At 47.7% G+C, this 25,849-nt stretch overlaps 1 protein-coding gene across 1 annotated transcript in view; it reads left to right on the top strand.

Moving 5' to 3' along the window:
- The window catches only part of DCUN1D4 (defective in cullin neddylation 1 domain containing 4), a 97,023-nt gene that overhangs the window by 27,685 nt on the left and 43,489 nt on the right, over positions 1-25,849 (top strand). The window contains exons 6-8 of the mRNA XM_073645506.1: positions 2,867-2,937; positions 3,709-3,800; positions 8,488-8,596. Of these exons, the coding sequence (XP_073501607.1) occupies positions 2,867-2,937; positions 3,709-3,800; positions 8,488-8,596 (272 nt within the window). The remainder of the gene's footprint in view (positions 1-2,866; positions 2,938-3,708; positions 3,801-8,487; positions 8,597-25,849) is intronic.

Raw genomic sequence — 25,849 nt, 5'->3', positions numbered from 1 at the left:
TCGGGCGATTCTGAACTCTTCAATACCAAATGTGTATTTTTATTTATTTATTTATTTATTTTTTTTGAATGGAGCAAAAGAGGGGTGATTTGAACTTTATATTTTTTAAATATATTTTTTTTAATTTTCTTTTTTACTTGCTTCAATAGTCCCTTTAGGAGACTTGAGGCTGCGCTTGAGCTATAGAATACTCATCTGCTATAAATGCCGGCCACTGAGTGGCGCTCATAGCAGATCGGCTATGACAACCACAGGGGTCTCTTGCGGACCCCGGGTTGTCATGCCAACCCATCGGCACCCCACAATCATGTTACGGGGGCACCGATGGGTGAAGCTAGTGACGCTCTTCCGGCGCGGCCATGTTAAATGTCCTTGTCCGAGTTTAACTGTGGCATTTAACATGTTAACAGCCGCTGGTGGATCGATCGCGATTCCACCTTCGGCTGTTGGGGGCACATGACAGCTGATTTTATCAGCTGTCATGTGCCAGAAAAGATGCGAGCTCCAGCTCTGAGCCTGCATTTTTTTCAGGGGCATGACAGCCAAACGGGGAGGCGACCTATGACATACTTATACATCATAGGTCATAAAGGAGTTAAGGAGACAATCCCTGAAGGCTTCAAGGCTAACTTCAGTCTTTTTTTGTTGTTGTTGTTGTTTAACCATTTCTCTGCTGAAATCTTCGGGTAGGGCTTTGCTGAAGTATCTTGCTGCTGCAAAGACCAGAAACAAGTAGAAGACTTTATGCAAGGATTTAAAAAAGTAAAGAAATAAAAATCCTCATGACTTTGCTTCATGTATAGGTGAAAAATGTACATCTAACACAGCCTGACTGCTTCGCTTTTCTCTAAAGCTCAAAAGATGGCATTAACCAGTAGGATCAGTGAGCTACAAGAGTGCCCTGAAAAGCCATTTGATCTTGGAATTGTCATGGTTATTGCCCTCCATATAAATGGTTATTTACTGCTATAGGACAGTAATGTGAATGGAAGTAAAGACTAAAGTAATAATAAAAAAATTATAGATCAAGACGTGCACCATGACCTAATAAAGTGTGTGGTGTACTGATGTGTACCACATCGATATAGGTAAACTTGTAAAAGGGAGTCTGTCACCTGGAAAATCGAAAAAAAAAAATCCGCTACTTAGAGGTTGTCCACTACTTTTTCATTGATGACCTATTTATAGGATTGGTCATCAATGTCTGATCAGCCGCGATCCGACACCCGGCACGCCCGCCCATCAGCTGTTATCAGTGCTGCTGGCCGAGGCTTTGTACTACACATCTTCCTCCTATTCAACAAGTGTAGTTGCAGATCAGTTCACTCTTAATCCATATGCAAATAAAGGCCCTTTGGTGCACCCTTGGTGTTGCCATTGTCTCATTGCACCATCACGTCCTCCAATTTGCATATCCAGAAAATTGGAGGACTTAATGATCCATTATCTTGATTGACAGTGCTGGGTTTTTTATGACGAGAACACGTAAATGCAAATCCCTGTTTCTTCATGTGCGCACTGACACTCAAAGAGCGCAGCGGCTTGCTCACTTTGTCAGCGTTGTTGTGCATTCATTGCGGGAGAGTGCATGCTTTGATCTCTGGCCACTGCCAGTCTGGCTGCTACTTGCTAAACCTGGAAGTGTAGCGATCGAGTGGCTTCAGAAAGGAGCTGGAGATCAGAGTGTATCCACACCCCCACTGATTACACACTCAGCCTGACACTGTGAGCGTGCTGCTGGGCTTCTCCAGTGTCAGTGCGCAGACACAGGAATTGGAATTTAAGATTAGGGAGCACGCGCTGTGATAAACCCAGCACTCTAAATCAGGATCAGGGACCGTGCAGGATATGCAAATCTGAGGGCTTAACAGTGCACAGAGACATTGGCCACACCATGAGTGCACCAAGTGCCCTCATATGGATTAAAAGTGAATTTATTTGCAGCTACTGCACTAAAATACATGCTATATAGGTATGATTTTTTATAGGGGCTAAATCCTCTATAAATTTTTAAAGAGGACCTTTCACTACTTTTGAGCATGTTAGTGTCCACATCATGGAATAGTGGCTGCAGAGCTGAATAAAACGTAATTTTTTTAAAATTTGTCAGAGCTTGTAAATTTTAGATTATAATTTATGTTAAGACCAAAGAGGCATTAGCAGAGATTCGGCTTTGGGTGCTTAAATATTTTCCCCTGTATAATTTCGCCCAATCGTAAAAAGGAGGCGTCGTGCAGGAACGGGGGTGACGACACACAGTTACAGAGAGGCTTAAAGCGTTTTCTCCTGTGAGACATGTAATGACAGACTGCTCTGTGATCTCTGTCAATGTCATTATTAACACCTCTGGCAGTTTTTCAGTGTAAGGGGAGAAGGGAACAGCAGAGCTAATGGTGCCAGAGATGAAAGCTGCATGAGGTGTTTGTAATGACACATGGCCCTGCTCTACTCCACACAGTAGATGCAAGCACTGGGATCAGTGAGGAGGGTAGGGCTGTGTGTCATTACATGTCTCACAGGAGAAAGCTTATCTGGGGGCATGTCCACCCCCCACTTGCATGATGCCCCCTGTTTATGTTTTTGCAACTTCATGCAGGGTAAAAGGTACACCCCCCCCCCCCAGAGACCAATCTCTGGTAACGCCTCTTAGTCTTGGCTTGTAAAGTTTAGGTTATTCTTGCCAATATCTCCGCAATGGTAAAGAAAAATTAAAATTCTGTTTTGATCAGCTCTTCAGTCACTATTCCATCTTGTGGCCAGTTTAATATGCTCACACTGGTGAAAGGTCCTCTGTGGGGGACAGACTTCCTTTGAGCGTTCATGGCACGGAACTTTTGTAATGAAAATGCCATGCTTTCCTTTTCAGGAACTGATGACATAGTAGGTCCAGAAGGCATGGAGAAGTTCTGTGAAGATATCTGTGTAGAACCTGAAAATGTAAGGCTTTCTATTGTACGTAAGTAATTTTCTAACGTGGGATCATGTACATAAAGTAGTGTAGGTAGGAGCTGATACCTGTGATTCCAGCTGTCAATCTAAATGCTAAACATTGGGAGCAAGCATCTGCTGTAGGTCTTAGAAATGTTCCCCCACCCCCTGGGTAGAATAATAGAAAAAGGTGCTGTCTTATATTGGCATATTATAAGGCAGTGGTCCCCAGCTTTTCTTACTTTGAGAGCCACATTCAGGTCTGTGAGATGGTCAGGAGCCACATTCAGCCAAAGCTTCCCAACAGGAAGCACACCAAGATGATGTGCCCTTCTCCCTTGCTGTTGGTATACCTAGGGGTTCCCACTTTACACCCATTCGATATTCTTGCATTAAGCAATCCCATCACACCATTGCATACGCTTCAAGCCCACCTTTAACTGACAGAATTCTCCTAACCCCAGCTTACCATTGTTATTCTCTGCACACCCTCAGGCCTGTTCTTCTGTGTGGGGCTACTCACAAGTCACCATCTGGAGTCCTTCTCTTCATAGCTGTTTGCTAGAATCCACAGGTTGATGACTGCCGATATAAGGGATCGCATTGGCCATGATAAATGGCTTAGATTGACGTGGTCTTTGCCAAGTGTTTCACTATAGTTCTGGTAGTCTGCTCTACACATGTTACCATAGGGGCATGCGTGTTAGATCTGGCCCCCTTGTGTGGGTATAGGCCTTTATTCTATGAGCAGCCCATCAGTATAATCTTATTCTCCCACAGGTAGTGATGCTTGTTCTAGCCTGGAAATTGGATGCACAGAATATGGGCTACTTTACATTACAAGAATGGTTGAAAGGAATGACCTCCCTACAGTAAGTGCTTGTCTATTCATGACCTGTCAAAATAAAATTGCCCTCTACTCTGCACTCACAGTTCAGTCTAAGTGGTTTTAATAACTGTAAACCTTTAGTAAATTGTGCTAAAGTTGTGTAATTTTTTTTTTTTTATTGAAATGTTCATAAAATGAGAAACTTGTTCATTTTAAATAGGGCAACTTTTTTTTTCCTTAAGCACTCTTAACACGTTTTTTTTTCTTTTTTCATTCCAAGATCTATAACTTTTTTTATTTATTTTTTTGTATTTTTTTTTCCCATCAACATAGCCATATGATGGCTCTTTTTTAAGGAGAATGAGTTAGTTTTTTGTTTTGTTTTGTTTTTTTTAAGAGGTTGTCCACTACTTTTAGATTGATTGATTGCCCTATCCTCAGGATATGGCATCAATGTCTGATCAGCTGGGGTCCGACACCCAGCATCCTCACCAGTGAGCTGTTATCGGTGGCGTCGACCGGAAGTACTTAAATGCGGAGCTGGCCATCTACATATAGTGGCCAGGGCCTTATTACTGCACATCCTTCTATTCAAATCAATAGGAGTCGGATGTGCAGTACCATACAGCGGCCACTACAAGTAGACTTCCAGCCATCGACTGCCGCCACCGATAACAGCTGATCGGCGGGAGTGCTGGGTGTCGGACCCCGGCCGATCAGACATTGATGCCCTATCCTATGGATAGGGCATCAATGTAAAAGTAGTGGACAACCTCTTTAATGACACATTTTACATTACAATGTACTATAAAATGGAGAGAAAAAAATTAAAGTGCGCTGAAATTGCAAATTAAACCCGTAATTCTGCTGTTTTCTTTTTTTTGGGGGGGGGGGACAAGTTGATTACATTTTGTTACATTTTTGGGTGGAAGTGCGGCGACTGAAAAAGTGGCAATTTTAGTGTTATGACTTCCCCACCCCCTTTTCAGCATTTAACGTACTGTTTAAATAGTTTTATATTTTCAATAAAACTTTTTTTAGACCCGACAATGCCAAATTATTATTTTTTTTGTTTAACTTTTTTTTATTTTTGATTGAGGCAAAAGGAGTAATTTAGACTTCTATATTGATTTCATAGTTGGCCTATGTTTTCATACTATTTTCTTCAAGATTATCGCCTTGTATTTCTTTACATTTAGTGTCAATCAAAAAATAATTCTAATCCTTTACAAACAAAAAAAAAAATGTTTTGCAAACCACGACTACAACCCCTGGCAAAAATGATGGAATCACCGGGCTCGGAGGATGTTCATTCAGTTGTTTAATGTTTTTGAAAAAAAGCAGATCACAGACATGGCACAAAACTAAAGTCATTTCAAATGGCAACTTTAGGGCTTTAAGAAACACTAAAATCAAGATTAAAAATGTGGTACTCAGTAAGGGTAATTTTTTTCAGACCAAGCAGAGGGAAAAAATTATGGAATCACTCAATTCTGAGGAAAAATTTATGGAATCATGAAAAACAAACACACAAAAGAACACTCCAATACATCACTAGTATTTTGTTGCACCACCTCTGGCTTTAATAACAGCTTGCAGTCTCTGAGGCATGGACTTATTGAGTGACAAACTGTACTCTTCATAAATCTGGCTCCAAATTTCTCTGATTGCTGTTGCCAGATCAGCTTTGCAGGTTGGAGCCTTGTCATGGACCATTTTCTTCAACTTCCACCAAAGATTTTCAATTGGATTGAGATCCGGACTATTTGCAGGCCATGACATTGACCTTATGTGTCTTCTTTCAAGGAATGTTTTCACAGTTTTTGCTCTATGGCAGGATGCATTATCATCTTGAAAAATTATGTCATCATCCCCAAACATCCTTTCAATTGATGGGATAAGAAAACTGTCCAAATTATCAATGTAAACTTGGGCATTTATAGAAGATGTAATGACAGCCATCTCCCCAGTGCCTTTACCTGACATGCAGACCCATATCATCAATGACTGAGGAAATTTGCATGTTCTCTTCATGCAGTCATCTTTATAAATCTCATTGGAACGGCACCAAACGAAAGTTCCAGCATAATCACCTTGCCCAATGCAGATTTGCGATTCATCATTGAATATGACTTTCATCCAGTCATCCACAGTCCACGATTGCTTTTCCTTAGCCCATTGTAACCTTGTTTTTTTCTGTTTAGGTGTTAATGATGGCTTATCTTTAGCTTTTCTGTATGTAAATCCCATTTTCTTTAGGTGGTTTCTTACAGTTCGGTCACAGACATTGACTCTAGTTTCCTCCCATTCGTTCCTCATTTGTTTTGTTGTGCATTTCCTGTTTTGGAGACATATTGCTTTAAGTTTCCGGTCTTGACGCTTTGATGTTTTCCTTGGTCTACCAGTATGTTTGCCTTTAACAACCTTCCCATGTTGTTTGTATATGGTCCAGACACAGCTGACTGTGAACAACCAACATCTTTTGCAACATTGCGTGATGATTTACCTTCTTTTAAGAGTTTGATAACCCTCTCCTTTGTTTCAATTGACATCTCTCGTGTTGGAGCCATGATTCATGTCAGTCTACTTGGTGCAACAGCTCTCCAAGGTGTGATCACTCCTTTTTAGATGCAGACTAACGAGCAGATCTAATTTGATTTAGGTGTTAGTTTTGGAAATGAAAATTTACAGGGTGATTCCATAATTTTTTCCTTCTGCTTGGTCTGAAAAAAATCACTGTTACTGAGTACCACATTTTTAAACTTGATTTCTTTTAGTGTTTCTTAAAGCCGTAAAGTTGCCATTTGAAATGACTTCAGTTTTGTGCCATGTCTGTGATCTGCTTTTTTTCAACAACATTAAACAACTGAATGAACATCCTCCGAGCCCGGTGATTCCATAATTTTTGCCAGGGGTTGTACACAGCATCAATTACCTTCTGTGTTTTCTTAAAAAAAAATCTGTCAATGATTTTTTTTTATTTCGGAAAGAAATAATAATTAGATGGGGTCATATCGGGAGAGTATGGAGGGATGATTGACAACTTCAAAGCAGGGCGTGCATATTATACTGCAAAACACCTTTTGGAAAGTTTCTGAAGTTCCAAACTTCACCTGACATGATCAGCCTTTCTTAATCACAATTTCAATGAGATAACCTTTTCTGCTAAAAGTTAGCCCGTCCATTTATCCAAGTTATTTGGTTTCATAGCAACTGGATTTATTTTTGTCTGCTAGAAATATTCATGGGCAACTATTTATGAATACCGCCTCATGTGTGAAATTTAGGGTGTTTTATACTCGAGGCCTACTAACAGATCATATATTTAGTTTTTCCTTAATATTGCACAGGTGAAGAAATTATCATATGTGAAATACTAAGGAGATGCTGGAAACGTCATCTGTTGTTGGGCTTTGAGGACTGGGGAACATTGCCCTAGCGAAAATGTACGTCATAGGTCATTAAAGCGTTACTATAAAAGAAAGTGTAGATTATAACATAGTTTAATATAGGGCTTATTTTCCCTTTTTAAAGTGATTTTTCCGAGTTCAAAAGAAATTTCGCCGGACACTCTTTGCGGCTTGCCGAATCATGACAGTGTGCAATGTTCACCCTTTCAGGATTCCCGCAATGTGACCGTTTGTGTGTGATTTTGCATACTTGTGGTCATGTGCCGACTAAATTCTCATTAACTTCTGAGGCTGTGTTTCCACGTTGAGTTTTTGGTGAGTTTTTAACACTTCTCTCATTTTTGCTGTGTCAAAAATGCAGCATCTTAAAGTTCCCGCAAAGTGATGGGATTTATAGACCTCTTATTCCTACTGTGATTTATTATTTTTTTCCTAACACACCGTAAACTGTCCTGCAATGTATGTTTTGAAATCCGCAACATGACAATTTCTCTTGCAGGTATGGTGAGTTTTATATGCAGATTTTCCCATAGACTTGCATTAGATGCGGAAAATCCACTGCACTAAAAACGCATGTAATCCACATATAATGTAATCTGCATACCGGATCGCATGCAGATCCGTTTCCGGCCCAGAGATCCTAACGTTTCGTTTACATATAGGAAAAAATAATATTAGCAAATACCTCCAATTAGAAATGTTCTTCTCATTTACTGTCTCTTCCCTGGTGTACAGGTATTGCCGGACCTTAGGTATCCATGGTTATGACCACTGATATAGTGACATTTAGCTAGTTGTTAGTGGGTGTAACCATGGATACCTTAGGTCCTGCAATGCCTGTGCATGAGGAAAGTGACATAGCATATCAGAAGAACTATACTACATTTCTAGATATTTGCTAATCTTATTAAGATTACACCTACTACATATTGTAAAATCCATGTGATTTCATGCATTATCCAAACGAACTTTTTAAGACATTTCTAAGAACCAATGCCAAGATATCCCGTTCGTAAATGTATGGACAGTGTAATTTCATAACCAGCAGAGCAATGTTCTTTGCATTGTGTTCATCATCATTACTATTAGTGAGGTACAACTTGCAATGCTTATCTGGGCTCGTTGGAATAGTGCCGTTCATTTGGCTACCTTTTTCTGTTTGGGCTTATTCGTAGATGTGTAGTTTGTGCCGCATTTTGTGGTGTAGTAATGGTGGGGCCCTTATCGCATCACTATCGCCAGGTCCTTACTCTGTAACTGCTCGTATAAGACTGTCTCGCATTTCATCAGACAAAACTCAGACTGTGCCTTCTCTTTCAGATGTGACGCCACTGAGAAACTTAGGAATACTTTGGATTACTTGAGATCTTTGTTAAATGAGCCAGCTAATTTTAAACTTATTTATAGATATGCTTTTGATTTTGCACGGGTAAGTACATTTTTTTTTAGAAAGGTCACATCAGACATAGACATGCAGAACTGCAATCTAGTGTAGAATTTCACAAGGCTAGGAGCAGAAGACTGAGCTGATATTGCTAATGTTCAGCTTCATGAGATACTGTGTATATAGCATGGATATGATTGTGCACAAAGCACCTGTGTAACAGCGACCGGAACGTGCTCCAATCGCTGTTGTGTAACCATCGTCTCCGACAGGGAAGTTTCATTGTCTAAATTATGTGGCGCAATCCTTCTAGCGCCCATCAGCTTCCCCCACTACAAGGTGTAAGCCGATGGGCTTTCAAGATATCTACAGCAATATTGCAGAATATAACACAAACTATCCTAGGTTCAAGACCCCTAAAGAAATTAAAAATGTATATATTTTACATTTAGTATTTTTTAAAAACAATCGGCCACCTTTTTGCCAGAGTTTGGGCTCCCCTGGTCAAAATTGCTGTTATTGTGAACAGTTAAGCAAGTTGAAGATGAAATGATCAAAAGACCTATAACACAATGTAACTGCAAGTCAGAAATCAACCTGTTCAATGTGAATCAATTTCTTTTGCTGTTGTGAAATGGAACAGACAACAGGTAGAAATGATCGGCAATTGGCAAGACACCCCCTATAAAGGAGTGGTTCTGCAGGTGGTGACCACAGACCATTTCTCTGTTCTCATCCTTTTGTATTTTGAAATTTCTCACCCCTAGATGTACAGTAGCATGAGGTGGTGTCTACAGTACAATCCACAGAAGTTGCTCAGGTAGTGCAGCTCACCCAGAATGGCACATCAATGCGAGTTGTGGCAAGAAGGGTAGCTCTGTCTGTCAGCACAGTGTCCAGAGCATGGAGCGGATACCAGGAGACAGGCCAGTACACCAGGAGACGTGGAGGGGACCTTAGGAGGGGAACAACCCAGCAGCAGGACCGCTACCTCCTCCTCTTGCAAGGAGGAGCAGTGCCAGAGCCCTGTAAAATGACCTCCAACATTCCACTAACATCCATGTGTCTGCTCAACCACTCAGAAACATACTCCATGAGGGTGATATGAGGGCCCGACGTCCACAAGTGGGTGTTGCTCTTACAGCCCAACACCTTGCAGGGTGATTGGCATTTACCAGAGAACATCAGGATTGGCAAATTTGACATTGGCGCCCTGTGCTCTTCACAGATGAGAGCAGGTTCACACTGAGTTCATGTGACAGTCTGGAGACGCCATTGAGAACGTTCTGCCTGCAACATCCTCCAGCTTGACCGGTTTGGCAGTGGGACAGTAATGGTGTGGGTTGGCATTTCTTTGTAGGGCTGCACAGCCCTCCATGGGCTAGCCAGAGATATATCCTGATTGCCATTAGATACCGGACTGATATCCTCAGACCCATTGTGAGACCATATCCAGTTGCCGTAGGTCCTGGGTTCCTTCTGATGCATGACAATTTTAGGCCTCATTTGGCTGAAGTGTGTCAGCAGTTCCTGCATGATGAAGGCATTAATGTTTGTTCTGGCCTGCCCGTTCCTCAGACATGAATCCAATGAATCCAACATCTGGGACATCATTTCTCGTTCCATCCACCAACGCCACATTGCACCACAGACTGCCCAGGAGTTGACAGATGCTTTAATCCAGATTTGGGAGGAGATCCCTCAGGAGAACATGTGCCGCCTCATCAAGAGCACGCCCAGGCGTTGTAGGGATGTCATACAGGCACGGGGAGGCCACACACACTACTGAGCATCATTTCCTTGTCTTGAGGCATTTCCACTGAAGTTGGATCAGCCTGTTATTTGATTTTCCACTTTTAGATTTTGAGTATCATTCCAAATCCAGAACTCCATGGGATATTAATTTTGATTTACATTGATCATTTTTGTTTTATTGTTCTCGACGCATTTCACTATGTAATGAATAAAGATTTGCAACTGAAATATTTCACTCCGTGATATCTAGGATGTGGTATTTTAGTGTTCACTCTATTTTTTTTTTAAATTGGGCACCCTTGGAGATTTGTGTGCTAAGATAAGGTCTGAAACCTTTGTCAAAGTTAAGTAGTCTGTTTAGGGTTATGGCTTGTTCACCATCAGCATTCGAAAAGTCCAGGTGATGCAAATTTCCCAGCTTTATAAAAACCCAGTCTCCTCTAACCTTGTGCCAAAAAACAGCCATGGGTTCTTCTAAGCAGCTGCCTAGCATTCTGAAAATGGTGGAGGCCCACAAATCAGGAGAAAGCTATAAGAAGATAGTAAAGCGTTTTTCAAGTTGCCCTTTCCTCAATTTGAAAGGTAATTAAGAAATGGCAGTTAACAGGAACAGTGGAGGTCAAGTTAAGGTCTTGAAGACTAAGCAAAATTTCAGTGAAAGCTGCTTTTAGGATTGCTAAAGAGGCAAAACAGAACCCCCGCTTGACTGCAAAAGACCTTCAGAAGGATTTAGCAGACTCTGGAGTTGTGGTACATTGTTTTACTGTTCAGAGACTCCTGCACAAATATGGCCTTCATGGAAGAGTCATCAGAAGAAAACCTCTCCTGCGGCCTCACCATAAAATTTAGCGTCTGAAATATTCAAAAGAACATCTAAACAAGCCTGATGCATTTTGGAAACAAGTCCTGTGGACCGATGAGGTTAAAATAAATTTTTTTGGCCACAATGATCAAAGGTATGTGTGGAGAAAAAGAGCACAGAATTTCAGGAAAAGAACATCTCACCAACCATTAAGCATGAGGGTGGCTCAATTATGCTTTGGGGTTGTGTTGCAGCCAATGGCACGGAGAACATTTCACTGGTAGAGGGAAGAATGGATTTAATGAAATTTCAAGAAATTCTTGATGCGAAAATAACACCATCTGTAAAAAAGCTGAAGTTTAAAAGAGGATGGCTTCTACAAATGGGTAATGATTAGTGTTGAGCATTCCGATACTGTAATATCAGGTATCGGCCGATATTCGCGGTATCGGAGTTCCGATACTTTTACAATATCGGATACCGGAATCGGAAGTTCCCATAATGCCTGCGCTCTACAGTGTCTCTGAAGGATGACGAGCTGGATGGCAGCGCTCAGCTGCGATCCAGCCTGTCATCAGAATGCTATCCCAGCATGGGAGAATTCTCCTGATTGTTTAAAAGCCAACGGCTTTTAAACAATCACACAGCCCCATACTGCTTCCCTGCAGCCTCCCACCCCGATCCTGCGCTCCCCCCGCCACCTCACATCCCGATCGTAAGTTAGGACCGGGCGGGGAGCGCAGCACCAAGGAACAGGGAGTGAAGGACCCGGGCGGGGAAGCCGGCAGTGAAAAGACTTCACCGCTGGCTTTCCCGTTCTGTGCTGCGCTCTCCCGCCTGTTATTTCAAATGAACAGCCGAGGTATCAGGTGATGCTGATCAGCTGTTCATTTAAAGTAGCCACGGTGCCCTCAGAGGGTTCATGTGAGTTCATGCTTGACTTTCCCACGGCCGCACAGGTCAGCCTCACCTCCCAGACCATCAGACCCATCATGATTGGTGTGTGCGCGGTGTTGTGCGATGTCTGCGGGTGTCTGCGTGCAGGCAGACATAGGCCGATGTGACACTACTACTCCCATTGGCCTATGTCTGTCCCCCGTCCACTCGTGCCAGCAGGATCAGCTCGATGGGAGCAGTAGTTCCCATCAGCCTGATCCTGCTATTTAAACTGCCCCATATGTTATTTTTGCCCCTATACATATTTTATTCTTTTAGGCCCCCATATATTTTTTTTGTTTTTGGTCCCCACTAAATTTTAAATACATTTCATTGGTGGCCAGTGGTTACCTAAAATAAATTAGTTTATACATTACCTGTCCCCGTCGATCGCCACCTAAAATAAAGTAAAAGATAAAAAACTACACCTATACTCACCAAGACACCTAATTCCCCGAAGCCATCGATCTCCTGTAATAAAATATAAAATAATAAACCACAACCTTATCCTTACCCCTCCGTAGTAGTCCTCGAGTGTCCCACGAAGATCTCCAGTTTAGAGCAGCCACATAGAATGTGACCGCTCTAAACCACTGCCGCCGCTAGAATGACGGGGCCGTAAAGCAGCCCCGTCATTGCATAAGCGGGTTCGCCTGAGTTCAGGCAGCGCTGCTCCGGTTAGCTCCTTTACGGCCCTGCTGTACCGTGAGAAATTCCCACAGTACAGCAGTGCCGTAAAGGAGGTCACCGGAGCTGCGCTGACTGAATGCACTCCGGTGACCTCCGTCAATGCTCACGCTGCCGGGAGCGGACATGTTCCCGGCAGTGTGAGCTTACAGCAGCCATGCACAGCTGTCACATCTCCAGATGTGACAGCTGTGCATGGGAGATCAGCGCAGGAACGTGGACAGGTAACTATTTTTTTTTTAGTAAACTAAGAATTAAATAAAATGGTGTTGGCATTGATGATATTTGATATATGCTCTTGGTTCCATTGTTGGAACAGACAAAAGTAAGCTTATACTGCTGGATAAAGGTGCCTCAGTCTTATAAGAAAAATAGTAGATATGTGAATATATAATATTTTGATCGTCGAGACTGAGCACTGGCTCCTACTGATGTTGATTTTGTATGTTTATGTCTTTTATTATTTCAATAAAAAGAGATTATACTAAATAAAATGGTGTGTTTTATTTCAAATAAATTATTTTTTTCTGGGTGTAGTGTGTTTTTTTTCTTTTTAACACTTTGTAGGTTAGTAATGGGGGTGTCTTATAGACGCCCATCATTACTAACCTGGGCTTCATGGCAGCTGGCGCTGACATGAACCCCACCACTATTACCCCCTGCCACCGCACCAGGGCAGCGTGGAAGAGCAAGGCTAAGTGCCAGAATTGGCGCATCCTATGGATGCGCCATTTCTGGGGCGGCTGACGGCTGGTGTTTTTAGCCTGGGAGGGGGCTGTGATGAAAGCCGGCCGGTGGGTGCAGCTCTCTGGCGCCCCCTTACCTCTCAGGTCAGTCAAGGTACTGCACCTAGAGAAAGTAGTGCCAGGAAGCTGCAACCAGCGCAGGGAACACGGTAGTGTGTTATCCCTTCAACGTCACTAAACCGTAACGTCACTACACAGCACAACTCGCTAGCGCCCTCTTAGCCTCAGGTCAGTCAAGGAACTGCACCTAGGATAAGCGGTCGCCAGGGAGACTGTCCTGTAACCTACTGGGTATCGGGGCCCTCTGTAGTGAGGGCGGTATATATATCTTCCTTGGCCGCGCCAGGAATATATATATCTGAACCTCCGACCGTCACTACCAGCCTTCCCCAATCCCCAGTTGGTATGCTGCCACCAGTCCCTATTTTAGATATACGCCCAGTCCGTGAATGGGCCTATATCGGGTCAGGAACCAACCCTGGGTAGCGTTTTTGGCTTGAGCCGAGCTCACACGGACGTGCGTTCGTTATGCAGAATAAAAGGCAGGCCCACAATTACTTGAGGTAATTGATTATAATAATACACTAGATACACGATATACAACTAAATATACACAGGTATAAGGTCAGGCTAAACTATACAACAATGGAATACAACACACAGAATCACCACAGCATATCAGTTACCGGTTTCTTGATTTTCTTGTGACGCAGGGAGAGGATTCTGCGGTCGCAGGCACGGTTCTTTGTTACAGGCTGAGGCCTACCACCGCATGGTCAAACTGCTCCTCCCCTTGGTGGCCTCAGCTGGTGCTCAGATGTTCAGCACCCCACTCTTGGGTCAAGACTGACTTGTCTCTTGTCTGTCCTGCTATCTTACCTGCCCCGTCCCGCCCACTGCTGGTGAGGTCAGCTGGCTCAGTCTCCACCCTCAGGTCTAACTTCGATCAGAAGCCCAAATTCTATGGAACCCAATAACTTCTTCTGGGATGGTCTCATGATACCCCCAGGGGTTCCCATGGATTCGGGCCGCCGTAACCGACCTTTTGATATCAATTATGATACCATACGGTCCTCAGGAATGGCTCAGCGCTATATCTTGGCTTCCAGAGCACGTACAAACGTCTACCGCGGAGGCTTGTGTGCGCAATGGCTCCGGGACGCCGTGATATTTTTTTATTGGCCCATCCCATGCAACATGCGTGTACTTTTCATGTTTCTATATCTTATGCCTCCATGCTTGTGACAGACAAAGAAACTAGTCCTATGGGACAAATGGTCAGGTACAGATAGACGAAGCACCCCCCCCTGCTGGCTGTGTTTCCTCTCGAAGTCTTTGAAGCTCCTAGCATTCAAGTGTTAAGTAGGCTTCTTATCTTACAGGAGCCTGGATGGGGGGAAACTATCTAGTTGACGTTTTAACAGAAGGTCCCAAGGGTGGGGGCTGCTGAAGTGTGGCCATCCCTGGATATGATTTATCATTACCAAGATGGCGGCTACAGGTTCATCACACCTCCCCCTATACGAGGGCGCGAGGGGGTAGCACATTCCTGTGTTCCCCCGTGCGTCCTTCTGCACCCTCCCCTTGCCGGGATAACCCGTCAGCGTTACCGTGGTCACGGCCTCTTCTGTGGCGAATGGAGAAGTGGTACTGCTGGAGAGCGAGGCTCCAGCGTAGCAACCTGCCATTCGACCCAGAGACCGTGTGTAACCAGCTGAGGGGGTTGTGGTCCGTCTCCACGGTGAAATGGCTCCCGTACAAGTAGGGCTGCAGACGCTGCAGGGCCCATACAATTGCCAGGCATTCTTTTTCCACCGTGGAGTAAGCCACCTCCCGGGGCAGTAGCTTCCTGCTCAGGTACAAGACAGGATGTTCCTGGCCTGTCGTGTTGACCTGACTTAGCACAGCACCGAGGCCAAAGTCACTGGCGTCGGTCTGTACCACAAACGGCCGGTCGAAGTCGGCAGCTTGCAGTACAGGGGAGCTACTTAGGGCGGCCTTGAGTGCCCCGAAAGCTGTCTCGCAGGCGACTGTCCAGTCGACTGCGACGGGCAGCTTCTTCTTGGTGAGGTCCGTCAGGGGCTTGGCCAGGGTGCTATAGTGTGGGACGAACCTCCTATAGTACCCGGCGGTCCCCAAGAAGGACATCACCTGCTTTTTGGTCCTAGGAGTGGGCCAGGATGCGATGGCATCCACTTTCCCCGGTTCTGGCTTCAGAACCCCCCCGCCTACCCGGTGACCCAGGTAGAGGACCTCACTCATGCCCAGCTGGCACTTTTCCGGCTTGATGGTCAAGCCTGCCCGGTGGATCCGACCGAGCACCTGCCGCAGGTGCTCTAGGTGATCCTCCCAAGTGGGACTGAAGACTGCAATATCGTCCAAGTACGCAGCCGCGTACCCTTCAAGTCCCTCAAGCAGCGTATTGACCATCCGCTGAAAAGTGGCAGGGGCATTCTTCATGCCGAATGGCATCACTGTGGACTCGTACAGTCCAAAAGGGGTGATAAAGGCAGAGCGTTCCCTTGCCGCGGGGGTCAGAGGAATCTGCCAGTACCCCCGGCTCAGATCCATGATGGTCAGGTACTTAGCCCCGGCCATCCGATCGAGCAGGTCATCGATGCGTGGTATGGGGAACGCATCGGTGGCCGTTACAGCGTTGAGCCCCCGGTAGTCCACGCAGAACCGTGTAGTTCGGTCCTTCTTTGGTACGAGGACTACAGGCGAGGCCCACGCGCTGCTGGATGCCTGGATCACCCCCAGCTTCAGCATCTCGTCTATCTCTTGGCGCATGTTTCCCTGCACCTCGAAAGAGACCCGATATGCTGAACGCCGGATCGGCGGGTGATCGCCAGTGTCCACGTCGTGGACAGCCATCTCAGTCCTTCTGGGCAGGCTGCTGAACAGCCCCCGGAAGGGGTGCAGGGTGGTCCCCAGCTGGGACCGTTGGTCCTCCGTGAGCTGGTGGCCAACCCCCACATCCTCGATGGACCCACCCGCCTTGGCTTGGGTGAGCAGATCCAGGAGGGTTTCTACCTCTCCTTCCTCGGGAAGGTTGCACACTGGGTGGGCAGTCGCTTCCCGCTCATGATGAGCCTTCATCATGTTCACGTGGAAGGCCTTCCTCCTTCCACGGGCGTGATCCAGGGTGACCAGATAGGTGACGGCATTGAGTTTCTGGTGCACGAAGTAGGGACCTTCCCAGGCTGCCTGAAGCTTGTTCTGTGGTACGGGGACCAGTACCCACACCTTTTGACCCACCTGGTAGGTCCTCTCACAAGCATTCTGGTCGTACCACCGCTTCTGGTCGGCCTGGGCCTGGGCCATATTGTCCTGCACCAGCTTTGCCAAGGCCATCATCCTGTCCCGGTGGCGCACGACATACTCGATGACCGACACCTCGGGGGTGGCCAAATCCCCTTCCCATGCTTCCTTCACCAGAGCCAGGGGGCCCCGTACCCGTCGCCCGTACAGGAGCTCAAAGGGGGAGAACCCCGTTGAGGCCTGCGGAACCTCCCGGTAAGCAAATAGGAGGTGTGGGAGGTAACGCTCCCAGTCTCTCCCGTGGGAGTCGACCAACATCTTAAGCATCTGCTTTAAGGTGCCATTGAACCGCTCACACAGGCCATTAGTCTGTGGGTGATACGGGCTGGCCACCAGATGTTGCACCTGCATTTGCTTACAGAGGGACTCCATCAGCCGCGACATGAACTGGGTCCCTCGGTCGGTGAGCATTTCTTGGGGGAAACCCACTCTGGAGAAGATCTCCAGTAAGGCGGTAGCCACCTTGTCGGCCCGAATGGACGACAAAGCTACCGCTTCCGGGTACCGGGTGGCATAGTCCACTACCGTGAGTATGAAGCATTTCCCGGAGTGGCTGGGAGTGGACAGAGGTCCAATAAGATCCACAGCGACCCTCGAGAAAGGCTCTTCGATGATTGGCAGAGTTACCAGTGGGGCTTTGGGGCGCGGCCCCGCCTTCCCCACCCTCTGACAGGTGTCACACGAACGGCAGTAGGCACCCACCGCGGCTCCCATCCCAGGCCAGTAGAAATGCTGAGCTATCCTGGCCTTGGTTTTAGCGATCCCTAGGTGTCCGGCCATCGGAATCTCGTGTGCGATCCGCAACAATTCCGCCCTGAACGGATAGGGTACCACTAACTGTCGGTCCCTGGGCCACGCCTCCGGTGAACCCTGCTGGACCGTTACCCGGTACAGCCGTCCCTGGTCCCAGACCACACGCTCGCAGTCTGACTCCATGGGAGGCTGTGCCGCCTGTTCCTTGAGAGCTTTCAGGCTGTCGTCTGCTTCCAACGCAGCCTGAAATTCCTGACTTGATGTGGCCAGAATCGACGAAACTGCCACATCCTCCGTCAGCCCCTCCGGGCATGTCACCTGGCCGCTGTCTGACCCGGCAGACACTTGGTCAGAAGTGGGGAAGCCGTCGGACCTCTGCAAGGCTCCTTGGGCTCCGGCGCTCCCACTCCTGGTGACAGCGGCTATGACCGCTGTGACCGTGGGTAGTGCCTGCTTCCCCTCTGTTTCTGACCAAGCCGCCCGATCAGGCAGGCTTCCTAGGCCTTTGGACATCTCGGATGTGGGGAACTCCTGCCCTGGGGTCTTACCTGGCGGCTCCTCTCTTGGGACACCCCCACCTCCCATGGCCTGTTCCTCCCCCTGCAGTGGGCCTATACTCAGCAGCCTGGATACCCCTGGGAGCCCTACACTGCCGGTAGCTGCCCCCCTCTCCATCCCTGAGCTTCCCTCTACAGAATCCTGCCCGCCCCCTCCCTCACCGGAGGACAAGAGGTCACGGCACGCCGGCTGAGCACCTCTGCGGGCATCCCCACACTCCCCACCTGCTTTCACTAACCCTGTTTGTGTTGTGTCTGTGCAGGTGTTACCCTCAGGTTTCACTCCCTCCTCCTCAGCAGGACACACACTACATACAACATGGTTGGCATTAGCAGCAGACAAATCAATACACTCTTGGGGGGCCGAACTTGGGGGTTCAGAGGGTACATACTGCGATACTAGACGCCCCAAGTCGGTCCCTAATAAAACATTTGCGGGAATATTTGGCGTTACTCCCACCTCCCGCATCCCCCTTCCGGCACCCCAGTCCAAATACACCATGGCAACGGGAAGTGCCGGCTCCACGCCTCCAACCCCGGAGACGGAAAGAGTCTTTCCTGGTACCAAGTCCTGGGGGGACACCACCTCAGGCCGTACCAGTGTTCGTTCAGCGCCCGTGTCCCGCAGTCCCATGACCGCAGAACGGCCTATGGTGACGGGTTGGATGTTGTCCAGGGACCTACCACCACCCCCTCCCACACACAAAACATTGGGCGCTCTCTGGGACTGGGATGGGGTCTTTTGGCGCTGGGGACACTCAGCCCTAAAGTGTCCTGGTTTGTTGCATAGATGACAACGTCTTACGTCTGGTCCTTGCCTGGAGAAGGCAACAGGGGGATACACCCCTTGTGTTCTAGGGGCCGGGGAAACAGGGGCATGACTGGGCTTACCCCCTCTCCAGGTGCTGCTGGCAGACTTCTTCAGCTCAGGCGCCCTGTTATTGGCATACTCGTCTGCCAGGGCGGCTGTAGCAGAAGCCCCTGTTGGTTTTCGGTCACGGAGGAACTGTCGGAGGTCCTCTGGGCAGTTCCACAAGAACTGCTCCGTGACGAACAGTTCCTGGACCTCCTGGCGGGTAGTAAGCGCTAGACCCGAGGTCCAGTGCTCTGCGGCTCTCAACAGCGCCCGCATATGATCGGTCCAGGTGTCCTTGGGGCCACGCAGCAGGCTCCGGAACTTCTGGCGGTACGACTCGGGAGTGAGGTTGTACTGCCGGATCAGGGCCCGCTTGATGCAGTCGTAGTTCTGTACCTCCCCGGCAGGTAAGTCCCCCAAGGCATCCAGGGACTTACCCCTCAAACGGGGGGTCAGGTATCTGGCCCACTGATCCCGGGCCAGATGGTGCTGAAGACAGGTCCGTTCAAATGCCACCAGAAAGGAGTCCAGGTCCCCATCCTTCTCCAGTAGAGGGAAGTCCTCAGCTCGGACTTTGGACGACTTGGTCTCCTGATGGGTTGGTTGCTCTAGCGGAAGCCCCCGCTGGGCCAGGTCCAGTTGGTGCTGGCGCTCCGCAGCTCGCTCTGCACGCTCCGCAACCTCCCGGCGCTCTGCAGCTTCACGCTCCGCAGCCTCCCGGCGCTCTGCAGCTTCACGCTCCGCAGCCCGCTCCGCAGCCCGCTCCGCAGCCCGCTCTGCACGCTCCTCCTCCGCTGCCTTCTCTGATGCTGCCAGGAGGGTTTTGTAGACGGCATCGCCATGAGACTGGAGACTTGCCATAGCCGCTTGTAAAAGGGCTTGTGATCTGGACAGGCTGGGCTGGGTAGGTGGTGGGCAGCCCACTGCGGGACCGTATACTGGGGACTGGCTCCCTGAGGTGCCCGGGCTGGACTCCTCCTCGCCATGAGTGACAATGTCCTCCCCTCCTGCCACACGGACCGTAGCATTAGCCTCTTGCAGGGTCTTGCTCCTGGTGCCGTCTGCCATCTTGGTAACCGACACCGCTGCAACCCTGAGTTTGCACACACCTTGTTATACTTTTAGCCTGACCGTCTAACGTTGGGCTGACCTTAAGACTCCAGCAGTGGAAGTTACCACTGGCAGTCTTTAGTGCCTGGGAGTAGGGGTCCCACAACACTATTATTCTGCAATCCCACCGCTCTGCCACCAATGTGATGAAAGCCGGCCGGTGGGTGCAGCTCTCTGGCGCCCCCTTACCTCTCAGGTCAGTCAAGGTACTGCACCTAGAGAAAGTAGTGCCAGGAAGCTGCAACCAGCGCAGGGAACACGGTAGTGTGTTATCCCTTCAACGTCACTAAACCGTAACGTCACTACACAGCACAACTCGCTAGCGCCCTCTTAGCCTCAGGTCAGTCAAGGAACTGCACCTAGGATAAGCGGTCGCCAGGGAGACTGTCCTGTAACCTACTGGGTATCGGGGCCCTCTGTAGTGAGGGCGGTATATATATCTTCCTTGGCCGCGCCAGGAATATATATATCTGAACCTCCGACCGTCACTACCAGCCTTCCCCAATCCCCAGTTGGTATGCTGCCACCAGTCCCTATTTTAGATATACGCCCAGTCCGTGAATGGGCCTATATCGGGTCAGGAACCAACCCTGGGTAGCGTTTTTGGCTTGAGCCGAGCTCACACGGACGTGCGTTCGTTATGCAGAATAAAAGGCAGGCCCACAATTACTTGAGGTAATTGATTATAATAATACACTAGATACACGATATACAACTAAATATACACAGGTATAAGGTCAGGCTAAACTATACAACAATGGAATACAACACACAGAATCACCACAGCATATCAGTTACCGGTTTCTTGATTTTCTTGTGACGCAGGGAGAGGATTCTGCGGTCGCAGGCACGGTTCTTTGTTACAGGCTGAGGCCTACCACCGCATGGTCAAACTGCTCCTCCCCTTGGTGGCCTCAGCTGGTGCTCAGATGTTCAGCACCCCACTCTTGGGTCAAGACTGACTTGTCTCTTGTCTGTCCTGCTATCTTACCTGCCCCGTCCCGCCCACTGCTGGTGAGGTCAGCTGGCTCAGTCTCCACCCTCAGGTCTAACTTCGATCAGAAGCCCAAATTCTATGGAACCCAATAACTTCTTCTGGGATGGTCTCATGATACCCCCAGGGGTTCCCATGGATTCGGGCCGCCGTAACCGACCTTTTGATATCAATTATGATACCATACGGTCCTCAGGAATGGCTCAGCGCTATATCTTGGCTTCCAGAGCACGTACAAACGTCTACCGCGGAGGCTTGTGTGCGCAATGGCTCCGGGACGCCGTGATATTTTTTTATTGGCCCATCCCATGCAACATGCGTGTACTTTTCATGTTTCTATATCTTATGCCTCCATGCTTGTGACAGACAAAGAAACTAGTCCTATGGGACAAATGGTCAGGTACAGATAGACGAAGCACCCCCCCCTGCTGGCTGTGTTTCCTCTCGAAGTCTTTGAAGCTCCTAGCATTCAAGTGTTAAGTAGGCTTCTTATCTTACAGGAGCCTGGATGGGGGGAAACTATCTAGTTGACGTTTTAACAGAAGGTCCCAAGGGTGGGGGCTGCTGAAGTGTGGCCATCCCTGGATATGATTTATCATTACCAAGATGGCGGCTACAGGTTCATCACAGGGGCCAATATTCATGGCACCCTTCCTGGGCTATTAATATCAGCCCCCAGCTGTCTGCTTAACCTCCGCTGGAGACTAAAATTATGGGGTATCCCACACCAATTTTTTTTTTAAATAAATCCTTTATTTTAACACTAAATGACACTTGAGGGGTTAATAAAGATGCCGTCCCTAAATTATTATTTATTTGTTAATTAATTTTTCCCAAAAATTTTGACGTGGGCTTCGCCATATTTTTGTATGCCAGCAGGTACCACATCCAGGAACGGGCTGCCCCCAACTCCCAGCTGCCTATTTGTACCTGGCCGGACACAACAATATAGGGAAGCCCTTTTTTTTTATTATTATTATTATTTCATGAATTTCATGAAATAATTAAAAAAAATAAAAAATATGTGGGGCTTCGCCCTATTTTTGTGTCCAGCCAGGTACAACTAAGCAGCTGGGGGCTGGAATCCACAGCGCAGGGTGGCCCAAGCTTTGTGGACCCCCCTGCTGCGAACTGCAGTCCGCAGCCACCCCAGAAAATATCGCGTTCATAGAAGCGCCATCTTCTGGCGCTGTATCCAGCTCATCCAGGGCCCTGGTGTGGTGGCTCACTGGGTAATAAAGGGGGTAGGGCCAGCTTTGTATTATCCGCTGGCCCTAAATTCATGGGGTCACGCCAATATTAGGCTATGTGCCCACGATGCAGAAATGAAGCAGAAATTTTCCTGACCATTTCTGAATCTCCTTGCCAGAAAAACGCATGCGGATTCTATGTGCGTTTTTGACGCGTTTTTGAAGCATTTTTGAAGACAAATAAAGTTAGTGAAGAAAAAAAAAAAAGGCCAATTTGACGTCATTTCCTAGTCCAACCCCTAATCAATGTATTTAAAAAAAAAAAAAAAAAAAAAGTGGGCTCACGCGTATTTTTAAGGGAAAGCTGAGGGCTGATTTAATAAGTCTGGGAAGTAACCAAGGATCATGGCCCCTTCCCTTGCTATTAATATCAGTCCGCAGCAGTTAGCTTAGGCTTTACAGCCCATTCTACAGGTGGGACCTCCCCCCAAAAAAAAATATATATATATAGGGTCCCCCTATAAATTGGAGCCAGCAAAGGCTAGGTGGACAGCTGCGACCTGATATTAAAAGCCTAGAAAGGGACCATGGTTATAGGCCCCCTCCCAGGCGATATCAGCCCTCAGCCGCCCCAGATTTGGCACATTCTATTTGTGCGCCAAATCTGGCGCTTAGCCTCGCTCTTCCACACTGCCCTGGTGCGGTGGCAGGGGGTAATAGCGGTGGGGTTCATGTCTGCGCCAGCTGCCATGAAGCCCAGGTTAGTAATGATGGGCGTCTATAAGACACCCCCATTACTAACCTACAAAGTGTTAGAAAGAAAAAACACACACTACACCCAGAAAAAAATAATTTATTTGAAATAAATCACACCATTTTATTTAATTCTTAGTTTACTAAAAAAAAAAAAAATAGTTACCTGTCCAAGTTCCTGCGCTGATCTCCCATGCACAGCTGTAACATCTGGAGATGTGACAGCTGTCATTGCTGCTGTAAGCTCACACTGCCGGGAACACGTCCGCTCCCGGCAGCGTGAGCCCCTGACTGAGGTCACCGGAGTGCATTCAGTCAGCGCAGCTCCGGTGACCTCCTTTACGGCCCTGCTGTACCGTGGGAATTTCTCACGGTCAGGCGCAGCGCTGCCTGAACTCCGAAAAATTTCTGCTTCATTTCTGCATCGTGGGCACATAGCCTAATATTGGCGTGACCCCATGAATTTCTGGCTTAGGGCCAGCGGATAATACAAAGCTGGCCCTAACCCCTTTATTACCCAGTGAGCCACCGTACCAGGGCCCTGGATGAGCTGGATACAGCGCCAGAAGATGGCGCTTCTATGAACGCAACATTTTCTGGGGTGGCTGCGGACTGCAGTTCGCAGCAGGGGGGGGGCCACAAAGTTTGGGCCACCCTGCGCTGTGGATTTCAGCCCCCAGCTGCTTAGTTGTACCTGGCTGGACACACAAATAGGGCGAAGCCCCACGTATTTTTTTTTTAAACTTATTTCATGAAATAATAAAACAAAAAAGGGCTTCCCTATATTGTTGTGTCCGGCCAGGTACAAATAGGCAGCTGGGAGTTGGGGGCAGCCCGTTCCTGGATGCTGTACCTGCTGGCATACAAAAATATGGCAAAGCCCACGTCAAAATTTTTGGGAAAAATTAATAAAAAAATAAATAATAATTTAGGGACTGCATCTTTATTAACCCCTCAAGTGTCATTTAGTGTTAAAATAAAGGATGTACTAAAAAAAAAATTGGCGTGGGATCCCCCATAATTTTAGTCTCTAGCGGAGGTTAAGCAGACGGCTGGGGCAGATGTTAGAAGCCTGGGAAGGGGGTAATACCCACGGAGCTTCCCAGGCTACTAATATCAGCCCCCAGCTGAATACCTAGCCTTTACTAGCTATTAAAATGGGGGACCCCCCCAAAAAAATGACGTGGGGTGCCCCCTATTTTAATAGCTAGCAAAGGCTAGGCAGACAGCTGGGGGCTAATATTAATAGCCCAGGAAGGGTGCCATGAATATTGCCCCCCTCCCAGCCTAGAAACACCAGCCGTCCGCCGCCCCTAGAAATGGCGCATCCTATGCGCCAATTCTGGCACTTAGCCTTGCTCTTCCATGCTGCCCTGGTGCGGTGGCAGGGGGTAATAGTGGTGGGGTTCATGTCAGCGCCAGCTGCCATGAAGCCCAGGTTAGTAATGATGGGCGTCTATAAGACACCCCCATTACTAACCTACAAAGTGTTGAAAAGAAAAAAACACACTAAACCCAGAAAAAAATAATTTATTTGAAATAAAACACACCATTTTATTTAATTCTTAGTTTACTAAAAAAAAAATAGTTACATGTCCACGTTCCTGCGCTGATCTCCCATGCACAGCTGTCACATCTGGAGATGGTGAGAGCTGTGCATGGCTGCTGTAAGCTCACACTGCCGGGAACACGTCCGCTCCCGGCAGCGTGAGCCCTGACTGAGGTCACCGGAGTGCATTCAGTCAGCGCAGCTCCGGTGACCTCCTTTACGGCACTGCTGTACCGTGGGAATTTCTCACGGTACAGCAGGGCCGTAAAGGAGCTAACCGGAGCAGCGCTGCCTGAACTCCGGCGAACCCGCTTATGCAATGACGGGGCTGCTTTACGGCCCCGTCATTCTAGCGGCGGCAGTGGTTTAGAGCGGTCACATTCTATGTGGCTGCTCTAAACTGGAGATCATCGTGGGACACTCGTGGACTACTACGGAGGGGTAAGGATAAGGTTGTGGTTTATTATTTTATATTTTATTACAGGAGATCGATGGCTTCGGGGAATTAGGTGTATAGGTGTAGTTTTTTATTTTTTTTCTTTATTTTAGGTGGCAATCGGCGGGGACAGGTAATGTATAAACTAATTTATTTTAGGTAACCACTGGCCACCAATGAAATGTATTTAAAATTTATTGGGGACCAAAAACAAAAAAAATATATGGGGGCCTAAAAGAATAAAAGATGTATAGGGGCAAAAATAACATATGGGGCAGTTTAAATAGCAGGATCAGGCTGATGGGAACTACTGCTCCCATCGAGCTGATCCTGCTGGCACGAGTGGACAGGGGACAGACATAGGCTGATGGGAGTAGTAGTGTCACATCGGCCTATGTCTGCCTGCACGCAGACATCGCGCACAGACACCGCGCACACACCAATCATGATGGGTCTGATGGTCTGGGAGGTGTGGCTGACCTGTGCGGCCGTGGGAAAGTTCATGTGAGTTCATGCAGTCAAGCATGAACTCACATGAACCCTCTGAGGGCACCGCAGCTACTTCAAATGAACAGCTGATCAGCATCACCTGATACCTCAGCTGTTCATTTGAAATAACAGGCGGGAGAGCGCAGCACAGAACGGGAAAGCCAGCGGTAAAGTCTTTTCACTGCCGGCTTCCCCGCCCGGGTCCTTCGCTCCCCGCTCCTTGGTGCTGCGCTCCCCGCCCGGTCCTAACTTACGATCGGGATGTGAGGTGGCGGGGGGAGCGGAGGATCGGGGTGGGAGGCTGCGGGGAAGCAGTATGGGGCTGTGTGATTGTTTAAAAGCCGGCGGCTTTTTACCGCCCGCC

Source organism: Phyllobates terribilis, unplaced genomic scaffold (assembly GCF_046119375.1).
Source record: "Phyllobates terribilis strain yellow unplaced genomic scaffold, ASM4611937v1 Scaffold_1__5_contigs__length_1240528914, whole genome shotgun sequence".
In the NCBI taxonomy this organism is placed as follows: Eukaryota; Metazoa; Chordata; class Amphibia; order Anura; family Dendrobatidae; genus Phyllobates; species Phyllobates terribilis.
Note: the sequence above shows the minus strand (reverse complement) of the source record. Positions and strands in the feature narration are given on the sequence as shown.